General features: G+C 47.5%; 1 protein-coding gene across 1 annotated transcript in view; it reads right to left on the reverse strand.

Annotated features, from left to right (window-relative positions):
- The window catches only part of TLN2 (talin 2), a 397436-nt gene that overhangs the window by 35374 nt on the left and 341000 nt on the right, over positions 1–21062 (reverse strand). The window contains exons 46-52 of the mRNA XM_025038744.1: positions 18685–18804; positions 11582–11728; positions 7948–8114; positions 6858–7041; positions 4770–4895; positions 4452–4568; positions 2056–2241 (exon numbers count right to left, since the gene is read on the reverse strand). Coding sequence (XP_024894512.1) covers positions 2056–2241; positions 4452–4568; positions 4770–4895; positions 6858–7041; positions 7948–8114; positions 11582–11728; positions 18685–18804 — 1047 coding nt within the window. The remainder of the gene's footprint in view (positions 1–2055; positions 2242–4451; positions 4569–4769; positions 4896–6857; positions 7042–7947; positions 8115–11581; positions 11729–18684; positions 18805–21062) is intronic.

Below are 21062 nucleotides of genomic sequence, written 5' to 3' on the forward strand. Positions count from 1 at the left end.
TCCTGTCTCCACCTGAAAATTAGTATAATCCTTCCTTTCTGATCAAATAAACCGGTCTGTAACCTACTGCATGCCCATTTTGTCCTGGCTATCGTTCTCGACCACATATAGCATCTTGGGCCTCTGCTTGGCAAATAAGGGTTCCTTCTTGATTCACCATTCAACATCCCTGATATTCTACATATTCTTTATTGCATGCACCTCACTTCTGTTCTGTAAAAAGGTGTAAATACAGGAGAGCAAAGGAAATGTAAATATCGATCAGTCTGCTAAATATCCTAATGGGAGTCTCAGGGCTCAGCAATGACACTTGTCATCAAGTCTAGCTTTGGTGTATAAATCTCTGGCTGTTATTTTGTCCTGCAAAATCAGGAAGGCCTGATCCAGGGGTGTGAAAACAGGGAGGAACTGAGGCTGGCCAATGGCACCTGTCCTTTAAAATCCTTAACCTCCTCCCCTGCAAACAGGGGAATATGTGTTAAGGAAGAGACTTGAAAATCTGAGCTGCCTGCCATTTATTTTTATCTTAATCATTTTCTTCCTATTTAATTTCTACTTTTCATTTCAGGTCTATAACATGGGGACAATGTGCCTGTCACTCATCAACCACAGTGACCTTGAGCAGTATGGCTGGGAGGCCATGGATGGCAGCAGAAACAGACAGTGAACTCAGAAGACCTAGTTTCAGTTCTGGTTCTGAAAGTAAATAGCTGTGTGACTTTGGCTATGCCACTTGATCTCTCCAAAGCTGTTTAATCATCCATCAAATTAGAATAATTCATCTTGCTCTTCCCATCTGGGATCAAATGAGAACATACATGACAACCCTTCCAAAACTATGAGGTATCCTGCATATACACAATGATGGCATTTGGGCCACATCTTGCTAGGCAAGTACTATTCTTGGACTGTAACCCTTTGGGAGTTATCACTTCTGGCAGGCAGATTCCATTAAGCACATCAAAATGGCAATACTTGTGGCCTCAGGAGAGAGTCTAAACAACCTGTTCCAGAACACAAAGTCCCTAATGAAAGTGGCCCTACCCACTTTGCCACCCTCTTCTCTCCACCCTCCCTGCACCCCTCTACTACACCCAGGAGACCAGTAAATAGTGCTGTTTCCCATACCAGGCCTTTGCACACCTATTCTTTCGTCCTGGCCAACTCTCCCTGCCCTGTAGCCAGTTACCTCAAACCTATTGTACTCCTCTAAGGAACCCCTGAAAAGCCATCAGTTGAACCTTGCACCAGCTGCCCCTAGAATGCACTTCTCCACAGAGTGTGGTCCTATTCCCTCAGATCCCAAGCTGCGCTAGCTGCAATGGCCAGCTTTCAACTTCTGTGGTTCATCCCCATCTACTCACCATGGCAGCAGGATCATAAATCAATCACTGAGCAGATGTCAAAGTGCTTGGGGCAAGGCTTTCCCTAGAAGGGTCAAAGTCTGGGGATGCTCAATGCATAGAGGGGATAAAAGGCTCTTATGGCTCACTCTCTTAACAGAAAAAAAATAAAGTGCAGGTGGTAAAGCTCAGGTCTCCCAGCTCCCTCACCACACAGGGGCTCAAGGCAGCTGCCCATCTATCTACCCAAGCATCAGAAGAGTTTCTTCAAAACGTCTGGCACAGAGAGCAATTATGGCAACATCCCTTCTAGCACAGAATGGACAACCTATGGAGCAGGAAAGGGTACGAACAGATGAGGGATGTGGTTTTCACTTGGAGGGCCTGGGACAAAATGCCACAGTCCCTCCTCACTGCTCAGAGTGGTCAGTGCCACACTCTCCATAAGAAGGCATCCTACTTACTGATAAAGTAGAAGGAAGAAAGGGCAAAGTCAGCAGGGCAACTCCATTCCCTCTCAAACACAGAACATGGAGTCCAAACACTACCCCATGGAGTCCTTTCCCGTGGACTGATGTACACACGCCTTCAGCACGTACTTTACTATACAGTGTAAGGTACTGAGCTGCTCCTGTCTACAAACCCAGACTAAACTAAACTCAATCATGACAGAGACCTATGTGTCCATCCAAAACAACGCCATAGCCTTTACCTTGCAAGCCGTCAACATATCAGACACGGCTTTCCGGCTCAGATTGGCTGTGGCGATAACATCTTCCTGTCTGCAAGAGTTCCCAGCTGCTACTGCTTTGGCTGTTGCCATGGTGATGCCTTTTGTCATCCTTATCGATTCTTCAGGTGATGATGTCTTTTCAGGTACTTCTTTTGACTGGAACACCTAGAAGTTAGAAATAGAAGAGGTTAGGAAAAAAAAAAGTAATGACAAAAACAATTTATTCTTCTCTGACCAGGCTGCAGCTCAGTATCTGAAAACCAAGCTGGCAACAGGAAGAAACTGTCAAATGGCAGGAAATGAGAAATTTAAGTACAGTAATGTCATTCTTGTTTCAAGATTCTAGCATGGATAAGTCTTGCACATCTATACTCAGCATTCATGGGAACAGCGTGGTAAGAGAGGCATATGTATAGCATTTACCCATTTGTCTGCAGAAATGGATACTCAATATTTGTAAATCATCCATCCCAGGGTGGTTCTGTGGCTTCTTGTTCTCTTGCCCCATCCCTGATGGAGCTTCATCAGTTCCCAGAAACTCTGCATTCTTGATGCTGGTTCCAGGGCAGGACTGACCTGGATAAACCACTCTGGGCTCACCTCTCTCTTTAAAGGGGTGTGGGGCTGGGGGAAATGAAGCAAGCATTCGGTTTCTTCTATTCTTAGCCTGTCTTACAAATGTAACTGCATAATTGTGTGGAGGCGTTCATGTGGAGTGCACCACAGTGACACTGTGAATTATTTAACACACACACACACACACACACACACACCCCTTTAGAGAAGCTGAAATAAATTAAGCATGGTAAGTGAATGTCCCACTTTAAAGTTCTACCTGTTAAGCCAGCCGTATATGCTTCAAGCCCAATCTGTCTTGCCTCTCTAGCATGAGTGACTGATGCCCTGGTTGTGTGCTGAATGTGGCAACGACTCCCTAACCAGTTGGGGCTGCTCTGTGTTTAGCCCTAGGCAGCCATGTTTCAGCAGAGAAGCCTTTCCTGAGGAAGGATCCAGCCAGCATCCCTGCCATGTGTCAACTAGTGTCAAACATCGCTATTCCCCTAAAAAGGGGCAGCTGCAATTAAGTAGCCCAGGACTCCAAATCCCAGCCCCATCCCTGAATGCTGCAGTGGAATGAAGGCCACGTGCACAGAGCCTTCCACACTGATGTGGCCCTTGTGGCTCATGCTCTTTTGGAAACATCTTATATCCATGGAAACACATAATCTGGATTACTTCTAAATCACGTGGTGTATGTAGATGGACCACGTTCTGCAATTTCTAAGGAAAACTCCAAATTTCAAACCTTCTCTTCCATTGCCACCATTAAGCCCACCCACACCTGTCAGAACATGTGCCCAGACTTTGGTAGGAGACCTCTAGCCTGTGTGGCAGGTGAGTGCTGAGCAGCAGTGCTTGAGGACACCACCTATATTCCTTAGTTTCTCCTCTGTGGGAGAATTAAGCACAACATCAAGCAAGGCTGGATTCGTTAAAAACAGAAGAAGAGAACACAAGGCTCCATCACCGAAACCCAACAGGACTGCTCATTTCCACTGCTCAGCCTCAGGGCTTTGTGGCCTTCTAAAGATGACCCTCTAAAGATGATGACCCTCTAAAAATGCATAACAACTGGCAGCAAAGGCCAGTCCTTTACTCAGCCCTCCAAAAAGAAGGTGAGTCTGTAATTAGGCCTCCTATTGGAAAGAAATCTCAGTTTGAAACCACTCATTTTCGGCATATTTCTATTTCAGGAATTAGGATGAGTCAATCCACGATTGTCATGGGATCAAAAAACAGTAGCACCAGAATGCCCTCTCTCTACAGCACTGGAACAGGGCAAAAAAGAACACATGGTGACTCCTCTGAGATCAGACACCTCAAACAGAAGGGAGCTGGATTTTACAGGGGAAGTGAAGGCATCAAGGTTTTTCCAATGGTGAATCTCAGACTCAAAATCCACACAAGTGCAGCAGTGTGGAGTGGTGCCGATAGCAATGAAAACCAAGAGGGCTGTGTGTGGTCACACACTGTACACATGATTGAAGCTCAGGGTGAACACAATAGCCATACTGACTTTTTCCTTTGCCAAGGATCTTCTGTAATGCTTTGGTTTCATGCTGCAATTTTACTGGAATTAAACCCGAATAGTCCTAAGTGATACATTTCAATTGATTCCTTAATTATAATTACAAATCGATCCTGACCAAACTCTGGGGTGGTCAGTTACACGTGAGATCTCAGGCAGGCAGGTGAGTGGGCCTCCCTTGTTCAGGTGCTCCGGGTAAAACCTCTTTATGCTAACAATCTCATGGAAGCCTGGGGGTCAGCTGTTGGACACGAGTGCCCAAGGGAGGTGACTCCTGGCTCCTTACCGTGAGCTCCTGCTTCATGTACTCGATTGTGGCCTCAAGCGCCCGTGTGCCCCGGGTGGCCTCATCTTCCACTGCCTTCACAGTCTTGAGGAGGGAGGTGACATTGGTCACCATCACCTGCACAGGCAGAAAGGCCAAGAGAAAACATGCACTGAGATTTACCCCCTTCTCCTTTAGTTCCAGATGTAATGCCATGAGTAAAAACACCTTTAAATGAGAAAGGAGCTCAGATGTGCATTCTGTCAATATTTTCGTGTGTGCTTCTCTCTCTCCAGCACTCTCCCGGCATGCTCACCCCTAGTTGGGGCTCCACACTACCTTGGCAGCCCCCTTGAGCTGGTACATGGAGGGGTCATCAGCGGGCTTGCTGGCAGCTCCCTTGGTAGCACCAATGAGATCTGAAAGGGCCTTGGCCACGTCTTTGATGGCGTTGATCAACACCACCTGAAAGAGAACATTGAGCCCAGGTGAGTGGGCCCCAAGGGTCACCTACTGGCCTCATAAGAACATACAGCCCATGGGCAGGCTGGGGGCGCCTGGGTCTCTCAGTCAGCAGCTCTCATCCTGCAGCTCCGAGACTCAGGGAGTGTGGGTTCCCACTGATGCGTTTTGAAGTTTTTCCTTCCTCCGTGGGGACAACAGCAGCACGGCAGGCAGAGATTTCTGTGAAGACTTTGAACTGCAGAGGGCAGCCAATCTGAGCTCTTATATCATCAAAGAGAAATCCAGCGGGAGCACAGAGTCACCTCACTGAGCTCTGCTCCACCAGGGGATGTCAGGAAGGGGAGGTCATGGGAGCAAAGCTGGAGTTCTTACGTTAACCAGAATGGTAGCTGTGATAGACCGAGGCACTGAATGGCAGGGGGCTTTCTATCCAATTTTGTCCAAATGGGACAAGTAGACTAGTTTACAGAGTATAGTTTCAGCAGCAAAAACAACAGTGTTTACCATCCGATGGTGCTGGGATAGAGAGAAAAGAGGAATTTTCAAGTTTTGCACTAGGGAATAGGTAGAATCCGTTATTCATGGCCCTGGTTGGCTGTTAGTTCAACAGCTGAACATAAATTTGTGGGGCACCTATGTTCTGGGAGCTGGGTTGGGCACTTAGGTTTCAAAGATTACTAAGCCGTGGTTACTATCCTTGAAGAGTTAACCGTCTAGGTCAGGGGACCAAGGAAAAGGCAGATAACTTCAATGAAACTGCTGAATTGGAAGCAGAGTATAGGAGTATGGAGCCCTTCCCTGCTCCAGACTTTTCAAGTAGGGTGTCTGTGGGTGCTGGCCTCATTTCTTCATCCTCACCAAGCTGCCCTGCCTCTCCAAACAGCCCTGTTTGGGGTCACCACTGCTCTCCACGGCACTTGGGCCAGTGGCCAGCTCTCTGACCTTCATCTTTCTTGACTTTTCAGCCATCTCTGGTGGGTTAAAACAGGGGTCCCCGACTCCTGCCCTGGGCTGCAGACCGATACTGGTCCGTGGCCTGTTAGGAATGAGGCCGCACAGCAGGAGGTGAGTGGGGGGCCAGCACTAGCATCACCACCTCGGCTCCACCTCAGATCATCAGGTATTAGATTCTCATAGGAGCACCGGTGCCATAAAGGTTTGGGATTGCTCGGTTAAAAGACTCCCTCCTAGAGGTCCCCTGGCTTTCTTCCTACCAGCTGCACCTGCTTCTCAATCACCTTAGGCATCTCCCTCTTGAAATGCTCTTAAATAGTGCATTCCTCAGGGCTCTGCCTTGAACCATGCCCCTTCTCTCACTCCACACTTTTCCTCTCCTGTGGTCACAGTTGCGGTCTGTATGGTAACATCCCCGCACCTGAGTAGGCTTATGCCCACTCACTAGTTGTACCTACGTGTGTCTTTGCCACTTCTCGTTTAGCATCTTCCAACCTGAACTCAGCTTTATCTCCCTGCCCAAGCCGGCTCCCCGTCCAGGGAGCTCTAGCTTCCTGTGTTGAGCCACCGTCATTTCACTGACAGAGCCTGAAAAGTGGAGCTGTCCTTGTCTCCTTCCTCTCCCTCGTCTCCAAATGGTCCCTGTGTTCAATCTTTCACTATGCCAGGCTGAGTCTTCCTTACAGACTTCTCTCAAACCTGCTGGCTTGTCTCCCATCCCCATGGCCACCATTATGGTCCCTGCCACTATTTGGCTTGGATAACAGCCTCCTACCAGTCCCCAAACCACGGACACACTCAACGCACACATTGTTTACTCCAAAACTCCTACTTTTCCGTAATTCCTGTGGAATTACGAAGATCGTTCCCCAGGCACACCTGTACCTGGGTCTCGGGGTCGTCAGAGCCCAGGCTGGTCAAAACTCCTACTTTTCCTTTGGCTTCTTCTGAGGCCTGGCGTACAGTGTTTGTGGAATTACGAGGATCGTTCCCCAGGCACATCCGTACCTGGGTCTCGGGGTCGTCAGAGCCCAGGCTGGCTGCCCCCAGCTTGACCACCTCGGCAAGCTGGGTGATGGTGGCTGCTGAGGACTGAGCTGCCTGGGCCAGCTTGTCTGGAGTGGACGCAGCCCCCGACACCAGCAGTTTTGTGTCTTCCACCAAGGCCTTGGCTGTCTTCAGAATATTCTCCCTGAGGAAGAAGGAGGCCGATGGGAGAGGGAGAAACAAAGGGCAAAGCTTGGTTACTAGTAGTTGGGAGGAAGAGAAACCCCTCATAGGGGGCTTTTTGTTAAAGGGCTTCGAAGAGAGGCAATGCATTTCCCCTCTTACTGGGGAAACAGAGACGAGAGGAAAGTCAGCCTAGTATTTACATAGTCAATTACTAGTAACATTTCAATTAAAGATTCAGATCCACCCATTTGGTCCCCTTCCCCCAGCCCGTAGCCAAACGAGAGGTCAGCTTCTTTCCTGTGGTTCCCATTCTCCCTAAGAATATTTCACAGCTTTAGGGAGCTGTGAGAACACATGAGTCAGGGGACCCTCCCAGTACATCAGAGCCCACATCAGGTTGGGTCCTGGAACAGGTGGCCAGGCACTGGGAATCTCTTCCCAGGCCAGCCCTGGGACTGAAGAGAGAAGACGAGGGTGCTGGTCACATGATGAGGATATGCGTGGTCCCCAGCATCAAACGGAGACCCTGGCACCAGCCTTCTGAGTGGGGCCTGAAGAGCCAGCCCAGGAGAGACAGCAGGCTTGGAGCCCTGCTCCCCAAAACAGGGAGGAGCTCACTGTGCTTGCTGTGGCTGCTCCCAATCCTGCGGGGTTGGTGAGCAAATCAGAGACACAGTTCTGCAGCTTGGAAAGTGAAAGATCAAAAGCCATCCTCTGCAGAGGAGGCTAGATTTAGGCTGAGAGAGGCAAAGCTGGAGCACAAATTCCGTGTTGACAGTTGGCAAAAGGGGCTTATTTGGATTATGTGGTTCGCTTTCTGCATTTGAGCATCTTGTTGAAATCAAAACAGATGAGCATATTTCTGGTTCCCAGGTGGCATCTCCAAAGTCCAGCCGGACAGCTCCTTTGTTCGGGAGCCCCATACCTGTGGTCTGCGAAGGTCTCGTTGTTCTCTGCATTCAGGGTCCCTGCAGTCGCAAACATGATGGTGGTGTCCAGGTCAGCAATGATCCCGGACACAGCAGTGGCGGCTGTGATACATGCCTGGGTCCCCTTGTTCCCAGCTTGGAGAGCTGACAGCACCAAAGACACCTGCAGGCAGAGAGAGATTGTCAAGGGGAGCGAGGAAGCAGAGGAAATGTAATCCAAACGTGCAAGGACTCTGAAAACAGGAGTTGATGCAGCTTTGGGGTTAACAGCACAGTTTAGGGTCAAGAGCCTCAGTCTGAACACTGGCTTTGTCATTTGCTGGCTACTTGACCTTGGGCAGCAGGTTTCATCTAAGTCTGTTTCCTCATCTGTAAAGTGGGGCTATTGATTTTTGTCTATCAGGTTGCTGGGAGGACTGACTGCAGGAAAATGTTATGTCTAATGTCTAGTGTGGCACTTGGCGGGAGTGTTTGGTAGGGGGGTAAATGCTATTTTAAAATTATTATTAGGTTTCTGAAACCACAAGGTGGGATAAAGGATAAGGCTCCTGTGAAAGGTGTGGCCATTTCTGTCTCCTTCGATCAGGTTTTCTGAAGAGCCCTATCTGCTAACACTCATCATGCCCTCTCCTGGTGGCCTCTTGATTAGAAATTCTCCGCAGTGGACTCCGGAGGGTCTGGAGTCCAGAGGGGATCACTGTATGTTACCTCTCCACCCCAACACTCCTTTGAGCCATCACCCGCCACCAAAAATAACTCCAGTGACCTGAGAGTCAAGCAGGTTGGCTAAGGTGTGTGTTCCGGTGTCTTCCACATTGGAAACTCTACACTGCCACCTGCCATTTCCCTCCAGTGCAACCTCACTGCTCCTGGGGCCTCTCCTAACACAAATGTGACCCCACCCCATCCCTGTGTGCAGTTCTCCCCGGGCTGTGGAGACGAGTTGAACCAGGTTCAACTTCTCTAGCCTCTGACTCCATTCTTGCCAGCTCCTTACTTCTCCAAAAGCCCTGATTCCCCCCACTCCTGGTGGGTCTGCCCTCTGCCTTCAATGCTCCCCCTCTCTCCCTTCTCCAGCCACTGACCTACTCATCCTGCAAGAGCCAGCTCAAAGGCCCCACTGGGATGCCTTCCCCACTTTTCTCTTCCAGAGAGATGACTGGATCACCCAAGGATTCTACCACACTCTATTCCTGCCCTCAGGATGGCCTGTTTACCACAGGTTATAAACAGCATGCATCTGGCTAGGAGTAATGTGAGGCCAGGAGCCATCATATTAATCCTAGTGTACGTACACCCACCATCCTTGACTATGGCTGACACAAAGTAGGGTCTGAAAACATGTCGTGAATGCATTTTTTAAAAACATTCTGACCAGGACGGGGGAGTTGCAGCATCAGTGAGAGGCACAGACTTTGAACGCTTTCTTCCTCTTATGCCGCTCAGATCGGAGAAGAGGCTGTGAACAAAGCCAGGCAAGAGGGGCAGAGAGCCTGTTTCCTGAGCACCCGCCATGTCCCAAGACCAGCTCCATAGCAACTATTTCCCAAGTTAAAAGGCACTATGTCCCCAGTGTACACACACCCACCATCCTTGACTATGGCTGACCCAAAGTAGGATCTGAAAACATTTCGTGAATGCATTTTTTAAAAACATTCTGACCAGATCAGGGGAGTTGCAGCATCAGTGAGTGGCACAGACTTTGAATGCTTTCTTCCTCCTATGCTGCTCAGATCGTAGAAGAGGCTGTGAACAAAGCCAGGCAAGAGAGGCAGAGAGCCTGTTTCCTGAGCACTCGCCATGTCCCAAGACCAGCTCCAAAGCAACTATTTCCCAAGTTAAAAGGCACTATGTCCCACCAGGAAAAGATGAGTCAGGCTAGCACAAAGCTGGCCTGGAAATGAGGGATCCAGTTTCTGGAAAGAATACCCAGAGGGCAGGTGACAGAGGCCAAGACAAGTAATCAGAAGTCTGGGAGGGACTTTCTTGGTCAGAGTGAAAGAAAGAATCCAGAAAGTGTCCCCCTACCTCCACTGTGAAAAGTCAGCAGGTGTTTACTGAGCATCTACTAGTCACTAGAGGATGAGGACAAAAAAGTGAACAAAGGGCTCATGGTCGGGGGAGTCACACAGACACAACCAAGACGTGTAAGAAAGCCACCCCAGGTGACGATGGGACTGCAGGAGATTAGAGGAGTAGGGACCTTTAGTAAGAAACTGCCCAAAAGACTAGTTGCTCTGAACGAGCCGCTGTACTGCCTTTGATCCTTCTCCAGGTTCCTAACTCAGGGCTCCTCTCCTGGGAGAAGCAGTAAGACCCAGGCCAGCTCAGGAAGGTCACATTGCTTGTCCAGGCTCACCCAGGCTCCTCCACCTTTGCCCTGGGCTCCTGCTACAAGGTTTCCTACGGGGACACTTGGCAAGAGGAACTTTAAGAACAAGGAAGGGCTTTGAAAGGAGGGAGAGTGCCTTCCTCAAGCTGAGAGATTTATTTCCTTGTCTATGGAGTCCCGAGAGGCCTGGACAGTCCTGTGGGCTGTGGGAGATGGCCAGACCACGGCTCGGCCTGGGCGAGGAGCCACGTACAGAGCAGCCTCTGTAGGGCAGCTTCCAGGTGAGGGGTCCCCCACTCATCCCTTGATTCCTGTTGCCAAGCTTCTAACAGTGCAGAGCTCTATGTCCTAAGAACCCAAGTGAAGGAGAGGGAAAGCCAGCCAAGCATGGATGCTTCAGCCTGCACGTCTAGTGGCCTGTAAAACAGCTGCCCTGAAAATTTACTCAGAGAAATAAGCAAAGCAAAAGATCAGCATGCTGCGGGAGAGTAAAGGAGATACTGGGAATAAGGGACGTTCAGAATGGGGCATTGTTAACCAGGGAAAACTTCCCGGGAGAGCAGAGTTGGAAGACAGTTTACACATAACAGCAGCTGGTGTTTCTTAAACGTTGAACTGTGTCTGGCACTGTACCGAGCACTTGCACACACACCACCACATTTAATCTGCACAATCCTATGGGCCAGGAACGATGTTTCTTCATCTTCATTTTACAGATGAGGAAACCGAGGCTTAGAAAGGTGAAGTCACTTAGCTGAGATACTGGAGCCCCATCTACTACACTATGTGACTCTACAAACAGCTGCTGTGGGAGTCGAAAAAGGCCATGCATGCCCCTGCTCTCGCACCAAGGAGCCACATGACCTCCGACAGGCGCTTAACCCTCCCCCACTTCACCAACTCATCTGGAAATAAAGAGGTTACAGGAGAGAGACTTCAGGTCCTTCTTACTCAGCCCACAGCATTTTGGAGTCCCCACCCACTCCCCTGGAGAAGGAAGCCCAAAGGGCAAAAGTGTCAAAGGGGTTGCAGGGAGGAGCTCCTGGTGCAGATCCTGACTTTGATAGGCTCTGTCCAGGCTGTCTGCAGGAGAGCCCTTGGAGGTAGACCTGGCCTTTGTGAGACAGTCCCTCTCATGCTTTCAATTTCTCAGGGCTTATGGGTCACCCTCAGCTCCCTGATATGCCCAGTCCCTGGGCAGGAGAGAAGATGACCAGACCTGCCTTGGCTGTTCCCTGTGCTTAGCCCTGGTCACAGTGGGCACTGTGGCTGCGTCTGACCCCAGGGCTGCTCCTTACCTTCTCTGTGACTGTGCGGGCACACTCGATGAGCTCCCTCTTGGTGTAGCTGTCGGTGGGGCACACCTGGAGGGCCCCCGCCTTCTGGACCAGGAAGATGCAGCCGTGGCCCAGGTCTTGCACACGAGTGCGAATCTGGAAGCCGATCTGTGGAAGCAGCCCGGGGTGGAGAAGGACAAGCGTGACGGACCCAGCCATCGAGGTCCTCCTTATGTGGAAACTTTCTTACGTCCTATGGGAGCCTGGCTAGGAAAATTCCACTGCTATTCGGAGTCTGTGCTCGGTGAAGTATGGAATTTGGTTGATTTTGATTCCCTTTTTAGAATGTAAAATGCCCACAGTCCCCAGTAAGCAAGACTGTACCCCATCATCTTAGCATAATGCCTGATACTTGCTGTCTTTACTGGAGTATTGCTTATTTGTATCCTGCACCACTTGATCAGAACGTCCATTAGATGAGCTCTGCTGGATAACTGTTATTCCCTCATAAGCATTTATTGAGCCCCTACTGTGTGTCAGGGCCTCTTCTAAGCAGGTAATGCATTTAATTTCATTCATTCCTCACAACATCCCTAGAAGGTAATAAAAAGTTCAAAATATACGGCTTAAGTATTAGGCATATTGTAAAGTGTTCAGATTCTTGTAAATTAGTATATTTCCTGACCGGAACACCTCCCCCCACCCCCAGCTGTACCCAGTGGGGAGTGGCCTTTCTGGGCCCAGGCTTCCTTTCTATTAAGCCCGGTTTGAGGTTTCCACAGCTCAGCAGGCACGCATTCTTTTAATGACCCCTGGCTTGTGGGATTATAGAAAGTACTTTGCTAAAAGAGGCCAAATGAGCTCTACTGCGGATAAACTGCCAGCTGTCACTTTAAGGTGCAATAAATTCCATTGCCACTTCCCAGAGTTTCCATTCCTCTGGCTGTTTCACATCAATTTTCATTTGGGTTTGATCGATACAGCTGCCTGAATAATCTGCCCTCCCGCCCAGATAAACAACTAAAAACAAATGAACCCTTTCAGCTTTAGTTGTTTTCAAGAAACCACCATAGCAAGAAGCTGTGGCTTATCCTTCCAGCATCTATCATGAAGAGTTACTCAATAACCTCAGGTATTAAGATAATACCTGGAAGATTTGGGCCACCTGGATGCTGTCTTCTAATATCATCCCATTAGTCAAGGTTTTAAGGAAGGGTGACTGGGGAGTGATGGGGGCTGCAAAGGTCAACTCCTATTATTGAAATACTGCTTTTAGGGAAAAAGGTAATTCCCTTAACCCCCCAAGGTCCAAAGGATGCTTAAATCCATTTAATAGAAAATTCTCATCCAGAAAGTCGACCTTCTGCTCTTGGGGTGTCTTCCATTGTACACAGGGGGCTGCAAAACCTTCACAGTCAGGGATTCTTGTTGAACATCTCCACATAAAACACAGCAGGAGCGGCACCCCCAGGATTACACAACCTGGCAGCTCGGCTAACAGATCTGGACTAGTGCAGCAGCAAAGCTGCCACTGAGGAGGGGAGAGGCACTTGAATTCAGCCCACGCAGTGGTAAAGCCATTTAAATATAGCTATTTGCTTGTCATGTTTGTTGCTTTAGCGCAAGCCCAAGGTGAAGCAGGGGGATGCCCCCATTCAAGTTTTAAATTCAACCTGGCTCTCGAGGCTTTTCAGATTCATATAGTTTAACCCTAAGTAGTGAAAGATCAGAGCCAATCCAAAAGCAAGAGCTCTGCTTTTGAAGATGACCACAAATTTCTAAATGACAGGTGCTGGTGGGAAAGTAAGGTACGGGGCAAATGGAGAAAGTCATAGAATTTCAAAATAAAAACAAGTTCAACCTGCCCATTTACAGATGAAGAGACTGAGGCCTGGAGATGTGATGTGAGTGGCCCAAGATCCGTATTCTAGGATAAATGGTAACCCATTAGGAGCCAGTCCCTGGGAAATCCAGGTCTCTAATACCAGCACAGTGCTCTACCCATTAGATCAGTGCTTTTCAAACTTCTTTTTTTTGGCCACTTAACAGGAGAGCTCTCTATCCCCAGCCCCGCCAAATAAAAGCTCTCATGGTACCTCAACATGTAAAATAGAAATAATTTATTATTAGGATACTTTTCCTTTATGAGTTAAAATATATATCCTTGACTCAATAAAAAGGCAACAATGAGACTGAGTGAACCCAAGTTTAAAAGTCGGGGTTATGAAGGCCAGTTACAGCCTCGGCCGCCAGCTCATTTCTGTATTTTGCTTTGGTTGCACAGTGTTGTGAAAATCCTGTTATGTGTGTAAATAAAGCAAACAGAAGCCGTTTTCTCAGTTTCCTGACCACAGCTGGCAGGGCAGAGCTGCATCAGCCGGGGAGGCCTGTGCAAACCACCCACTGGCAGCTCCTAATGGGTTACCATTTATCCTAGAATACGTTCAAGAGTACATGCAACTTTTCCTGACAGTTTTAAAAATAGTCCAATTATGTTTAAAAAGTGAGAATTGAGGCAAACATGCAGAACTTTCAAAGCCCCTCCCTGGGTCAGAGTTCTGAAGAATACGGTTTAAAACCATTGTGCTATGAACAGCTCCCATCCCAATCCTTCTCCCTGCAGGGAGCCAAGCCTGAGCTTTCAGTTTACAGAATGACAGGGCACAGGGACAAGCACAGGCCTCTTAAGTCACTCCCAAATCTCCCTGGGGGTGGGAGGGAGCTGCCTCGCAGCTGAAACCTGTGGGCAGACATGCTAAACGGTGAGAACACATCCTCAGTGACACACACTCAGGCTCCCTTGACCTCCCTCTCAAAGGACCACATTATAAAAACACCCCAAGGTCCTGGTGCTCATCTGCTTTCTTGGAGGTGACATCATGCATGTAGCAAAAGTCTTGAAACGTAACAGCGGAGAGCTGGTACAATGTCATTAGGGATGAGATTCCAGTTGGGAAGCACCAAGGAAGAGTAGCACCAGAAAGCAAAGGGATGAGACTCAAATAAGGGAACTGCAAAAACCCTTGGGGTTCTTAGACAACCCAGGGCTTGGCCCTGGCAGTTGGGTCTGTGTTAGGTCACACTGTTACCTTCTAGGTGCCTGGAGACCCCCTTGAGGTTTGGCCATGCAAACCTCCTATATTCTTGTCTGTGTGCGATCCTATGTGGACGGCATGCAGGAAGGATGTAGTATTAAAAAGGACAAGTTGAAATGGGCTTCACTCACTTATTTTCACAGGCTGAGGGCTAAATGTAACAGAAAGGAAGGGATCTCAGGATCCCGACCCCAGCCCCACTTCAGCTCTCAACCTTTCACCCTTGTGGGTCCCGTGGGGGAGCAGAAAGAACCAGGAATCTTGTTTCCAATCTGCCTTTTCCTAGCTACTGGACTCTCTGGGTGAGCCTGCCAACCTCCTGGGGCCTTTGTTCCTTCACTGAAGACACAGGAGGGAGAGAACCTGCCCTGCCCACTTCCCAAGGCCAAATGAATGACAGAATGAAAGGTCTATGTGAAAACATCTCAGAAAGTAGAACGTTCACTGTCGTGAAAAGAGGCAGCTTGGTGCAGGAGAAAAAGCAAGGCTTGCCCAACAAAGCTGGTTTCAACTTCTGACTTCCACATAGTTACTTCCTAAGTTACTTGAAACTTCACTTATTCCCAAAAGTTATTTCAAATGGCTCCAACACTATGGTAGCTGTGTGGTCTTGGACAATGTAAGCTCCTTAAGCATTGGTTTGCTCATCTGTGAAATGGAGAGAACAAATGATTGTCTCACATGCTGTAGCTGAGGGTACACAGGACAGCACCTAGCATAGCATCTGACTTGGCGTATGGACTTGACAAACTACTCTCATACTCTTATTCTCTTCCATAGGCATGTGGGATGGCTCCGGCATTGAACGAAAGAGGACAACAGAATCAACATATCATCAAAACGATCATTTGCTCTACTACACTTTCCCAGCACATTTTGTACTGCCAGAGGAACAGCTAGAAAGGGAATATATTTTTACGACTATTCAAATAGATAAGGACTTTAAAAATGCTAAGTTTCCCAAAGCAACATAAAACTTCTCAGCATATATGACCAGTCCCAATGGTGATCCAACCACAACTAGTGTTTATTATAAAGGAATGCTGCTTACAGATATCAAACGTGGGGTTTTAAATTGGCAGCTTTAGTAAAGCATTACTTGAACCTCAAGAAAAACCCTCAATTCCCTTCTTGCCCAAATAAAAGTAAAATAGAGAAGAATGCATCCTGGTTTTGCGCCTTGAGGGAAATTAGAAGCCTGGTCTTTATGAGGTTTTGGATCAAATTTCAAAGTGGGGTGGTGGTCTAAGAAATACTGATCATCTTTACTGACTAAAACTAAACATACAGGTTTTTCCCAGGCTTTAAAAACAATCACATATAAAATGAGTTCAAATATACTTTGCCTAGGAGAGCTTGTGAAAGTTGAAAAGACAATAATGGATGTTAAATGACAAACTTTGTAGTTTCTCTTTAGGGAAAAAAAAAAAAGGACTAAAGAGTGTGTACAGCAAAAGAAATGTATCATTTTCCTACCTACAGAAAGTATATCTTTGGAAAGTTTAAAAAATTTGAGAGTAGACACCCATCTCGTTTGGGAAAAAGGGCTTTGGTTCTCACTACAAGCTCTTGATAAATGTTCCTGACAGCTTTGAAGACACGAGTATTACCAGTGGTTACAGCAGAGCTTACTCAGAGACAAAGCTGCAGTCACTAAATCTTTCCTTCAGCATTTACACATAGGAGTTGTAGCTCACAGGACCAGCATTTTTTTTTTTTTTAAGAGGAAACTAATCTTAAATTGCAAAGTTGCCTGAGGGTTTTAACTTTTCTGAAGAAAGAAGTTTTCACGGAGATGTTAACAAAAGTTTCGAATTTCTGTGGAAAAATAAGCAAGATAAAACTCTTGCTTGATATTCAGAGGGCAGAGCTATGGCTTTTCCTGTAATTGTCACATTCTGGAAGAGACTGAAATGCTGACTCGGCACAGCAGGCTGCAGGACTGCAGCAAGGGGAGCAGCTTCTTATTTGCCCTGGATATAAATATTTTCACATACTGCGATGTGGGGCCCTCTTGGGTATACAAATAATTCCGCAGTCTTGGAATAAAAAACTACTGCTTCAGGGGTCTCCGAACCCTCTCAGTTTCCCCCCAAATATCTGTCTGGCAAATGAACACAAAGAATTTTCCTTTGTAAGCCACTGGTAATTTTATATTCTCTCTGCCCCTTTTCACTCCAGGTCACGCTGCTCTTGTGTCTGGAATGTAAAATACATCCCAAGATGGAGAAAAGAGAAAACCTTAATGAAAATGTCAGCTGCTACAAAGCAGGGTGAATAACTAAAGTAACTAGTTGTTGCGCCTTTAGAATACATTTTCTTTCCTGGCTGCTTTGGTATTTCTATTTTGCCTCAGTGGTCTGAGTTGCAGTAAGGTAATCTGCCTGTTTCACACATGGGGTGGAACTCAGATGTGGAAAGGGCTCCAACAGATTATTGGGTCCTCACTCAACAACTTGGGCAGGCCAGCACTTAAACTGACCAAGGCAGATGGTTATAGATTCCATTTTTAGATTTCTGGAGACAGATCCAAACATCCCTTGCAATCACAGTCTCTTTTAATTTCCCTGCAAAGCCAAACACTTCTTCCCTTTGTTCAAATTTTTCCTTCCTATAACATACCAAAACAGGGAGTCTGTTTTAAAAAAAATGATGGGCTTGTATAAAGGATCAACAAAATCCTGATGTAGGTCTCTGATAATTTTTCTTTCTTGGTAGTGACTTAATAGACTCATTGTAAATAGAATTATTCATGCTGCAGCTTAAGTACCCATCCTAAAATCTCAAAATGCAGGCACTGTTAGAACTTAAGTCATCCCATGCTACATATATATGTATGCAAGTACATATATATAAAATACTCCTATTTACATGCATTGTTACAACATACGTTAGAAAGTGATTTTGTTTGGGGCTTTCATATCTGTAGTTTCTCTGGGAGGCTTTTTAAAGACATGCTTAGACATGACTCCCAGGAGAAATAGCAGCACCGAGGAACTTGAGGACACTGACTGTTATTGCGAGAAGGAAAGACCAGTCACAACCTTCTGCCTTGACAGCCCGATCCATTTAGGAATGTGGCAAATGGGGTATGTGCTCAATAAACAGCTTGCTGAATTTCACGGAATGTAGTTACCTTCATCTTCCCAGTGTCCCTGTAATCCACTCCATTATTCTTTATTTCCTATTAAGCTCTATTTTTCTAAGGACCCATGTAGCAGCTGAGGACTGGGCCCTTTCTGTGTGTTTGCACTGATACAGATGCAGTCAAACACCCCGGAGTTCCACCCATCCTGTGTGCTTCCCAAGGACTACTTGATTTCTCAGAGGTATCAGAGATGGGAGCTCTTAGAAAGTGGACTTTGGGACCAAACTTTTGCCTATTTAAGACTCTTGTGGGTGCAGGCATTCTGAGGCAAAGTCTGCGTGGGCCAGTAAGGAAAGTGAATTTAGGAAAGGCAGGTAGATAATGAAGAGAAGTCCACAGGGGTATAGGGGTAGGGACCTGGGCCAGTTCTTAGAAAGGCGCCAACAATATTCAGGCAAGACTTTGTTTCATAAAAGCAGACTACACAGTGGTTTCTCAAGAGAGGGGCAGCTAAACCCCATCCAAGGCTCTGCCAACACTTTTATGAGCCTTTGGAAAACGAAAAAATAAGGGAAATTTGCTCCGTGTGAGTAGAAAGCAAGAGGTAGATGGCAGTGGATGTTCTGCCCTTGGCATCAGGTGATGGGCCAGGGGACAGGTGACCTGGCAGCATATTGTAAACAGAGTCCTTCTGTCTCAAAGCCCGCCTCCCCAGATGTCCCCGGATCTCAGCCAGTTGGCTCACAAAGGACAGTGAGCCTTGAGCACAGCCTGGGGTTACTGGGTCTGAACCTGGGGGCTGGCAGCACAGTAGTGAGAACTAAGCTTGATTCTGCCTATGAGGCTGGGGTCTTTTGGAGTGAGCTGAGCTATGGAAGATCCCCCGAGAGTGGGCACCCAGGTGGGTTGGCTTCTTAAAACAGGGGCTTAAGGTGGCAGACCTCCTCTGGTTCCGCCGTGGCTGCTGCCATCTGGCCCTGGAGAGCCAGGTGCCCATAGTCACTGGTCATTTGTGAAGCCAGTCCTCCCAACTCTTCCGGGTTAGTAACCGACTTAGTCATCTGGAAAAAGAAAACAAGCAAGACACAAAACACACACAGAGAAAAGCATGAGAACCATGTGTTAATACCACTGGAAGCCAAAGGGTTTTATTCACTTTTAAGCTATTGGCTTGCATTTGGGGCTGGACACTAGAGAGGGCAGTTCAAGCGAAGCCCATGCTACATTGCACACAACAGGCTGGGGCCCCTTTCAGGCCAGAAGGTCCTGACAGGGCCAATGGACAACATGCTAGGCTCAGGCGGTGCAGTGTGGAGGCCGGGCCTTCAGGCTCCACTCTGGGAGGTGAGAGCAGCAGCCTAGCCAGCCCTGTCCTGTAGGTCAGTCGCTAGAGGAGTTCCCCAGAAAAACCACAGGGGGGCACAATCCCCATGCAGTGCACACCCCTGGTCACAGTCTTCTGCAGAGAGTTCATGTGGTCCCAGGAACCCAGAAGTGGGTCCCACACAGGCACCAGAGGGCATGAGGACAGGGCTGTTAAGGAAATCGTGACTGAGAAATGATGGATAAGACAAATGTTTTGGAGGAAGAAATTCACAGAGAACACAGCTTTGTAGTAAATTTGTGCCAAAGAATGACAAGATTTTGGCCTCAATTTAAGAGTATATTGTAGCTTAAATGGTCAAATTCTACCTTTTTATTATCAAGATAGTCTGTATTTTCCTCCTGGTTCATAGAAGAACTTACCTTGTGTACCCTACCTAGCTACCATGCTAGTTTCTCATTTTTCCTCTTCCTCTGACAAAAATGTCTTAGTTCTCACAACAGCAGTTTTAACCTACTGTCCTTGTCCCTCTTGAGTTAGAGGCCTCCCTCCTGCCCAACCTCGTCTCTCACTCCAGATGACAAGACTCTCTCTCTCTCTCTCTGTGGCATTTGAAGACCTTTATTTTAAAGGGCTTAAAAAAGAAAACCCTTTTAAATGACTCCACATCCATTGAGGTGGGACGGAATGTGTAGCCTGTCTCAGGCCTGTTTGTCGGGAAATGTTACAGGCTTTCAGGATGAGGTGTGGGGTCACAAGGAATGCACACTGAACTCCAAGAGAGTGAGGCTGTACCAAGAGCTGCTGCATTTGAGCCCTGCCACACAGAGCGCAACGGTTCTGAGGTGGCCCAGGGCACTGAAGCGAGACTCTCGCTCAGTCAGGGCCCAAGTCAGCTACCTCAGAAACAGCAATGCAGCTGAGGCCGAGCTCAAGACACTGGACACCAGTGTCAAGACTGACCGGCCAAGAACCTAGCCTGGAGATATTCCAGAAACACCATGAGGCTACTCAAAATGTTTGCCACCCTTGCTGCACTGTGTTCCTAGCTCAGAGGAATCGGCACTGCAATGCTGCCTGATTTGACCTGTGACTTGCCCCTGAGCACCCCTAGGCAGGACCAACTCGGCCCCACTCCAGCCTTTTCATAGTCACTGAGATGGGCGTCGTTCCTACCTCCTTCCCTAGCCCAAATCCTTTTAAACAACAAGCCTGGCACAATCACAGAGTTTCTAAGAAAGAGCAGCAGCAGCCAGGGGAGGCTTTGTGGTCCAAGCTCAACCTCTAGTGGACACACGACTACATGACAAACTATCCAGACAGGCGGTGGGCCTGATGGGGCAGGAACCATGTGGTGGCTCAGTCTGGCCCCTCCAGCTGGGAAGGCTGCTTGATCTCTCAACTCAGGTTTATGTGGTAGCATCTTTCAAAATTTTGACCCGTACCACCTGAGCCTTCAAAGGTGAGAGGAACTTTCTTACTATGAACTCCTATTAATTCTTTGAGGACACCATTTGTCATCTTTTGTGTTACTTTTTAACATATCAAGATAGCATCCATCTCTCAAGGCCAGTTATAAAGATCCATGTAATACAATTCTGACATTATACGTTTGCCAAAAAAAAAAAAAAAAAGTTACTTCAAAGTTACATGCTTTCTGTTGTTAGGGAAAAAATATATTTTTTACAAAACCTTGCCGTTTCATTTTGCCTGAAAGACGGGCAATACCTTATTGTTCAAGTATTATAATTTGATTCCGTCGATCTCTGTTCTATCTCCAAATGTCTTCTCTTGTACTGTAATTTTAATCTATAAAAACACCTCAATTCCTTTATGAGGTGAATGGGAGTTTTCTTTCTCTGACTCCCAACCTCTATCTCATTTCCTCTTTGATTCTCATTTTCTCTCCTTCCTTTGCTCCCTTGTCCTCATGCCCAGGTCTCAGTCATCTTGAATTCCCTCTTGCAGCCTTTTCACAAGATAACTCCAGCAGGC

The sequence above is a fragment of the Pteropus alecto genome, unplaced genomic scaffold (assembly GCF_000325575.1).
Source record: "Pteropus alecto unplaced genomic scaffold, ASM32557v1 scaffold86, whole genome shotgun sequence".
NCBI lineage: Eukaryota > Metazoa > Chordata > Mammalia > Chiroptera > Pteropodidae > Pteropus > Pteropus alecto.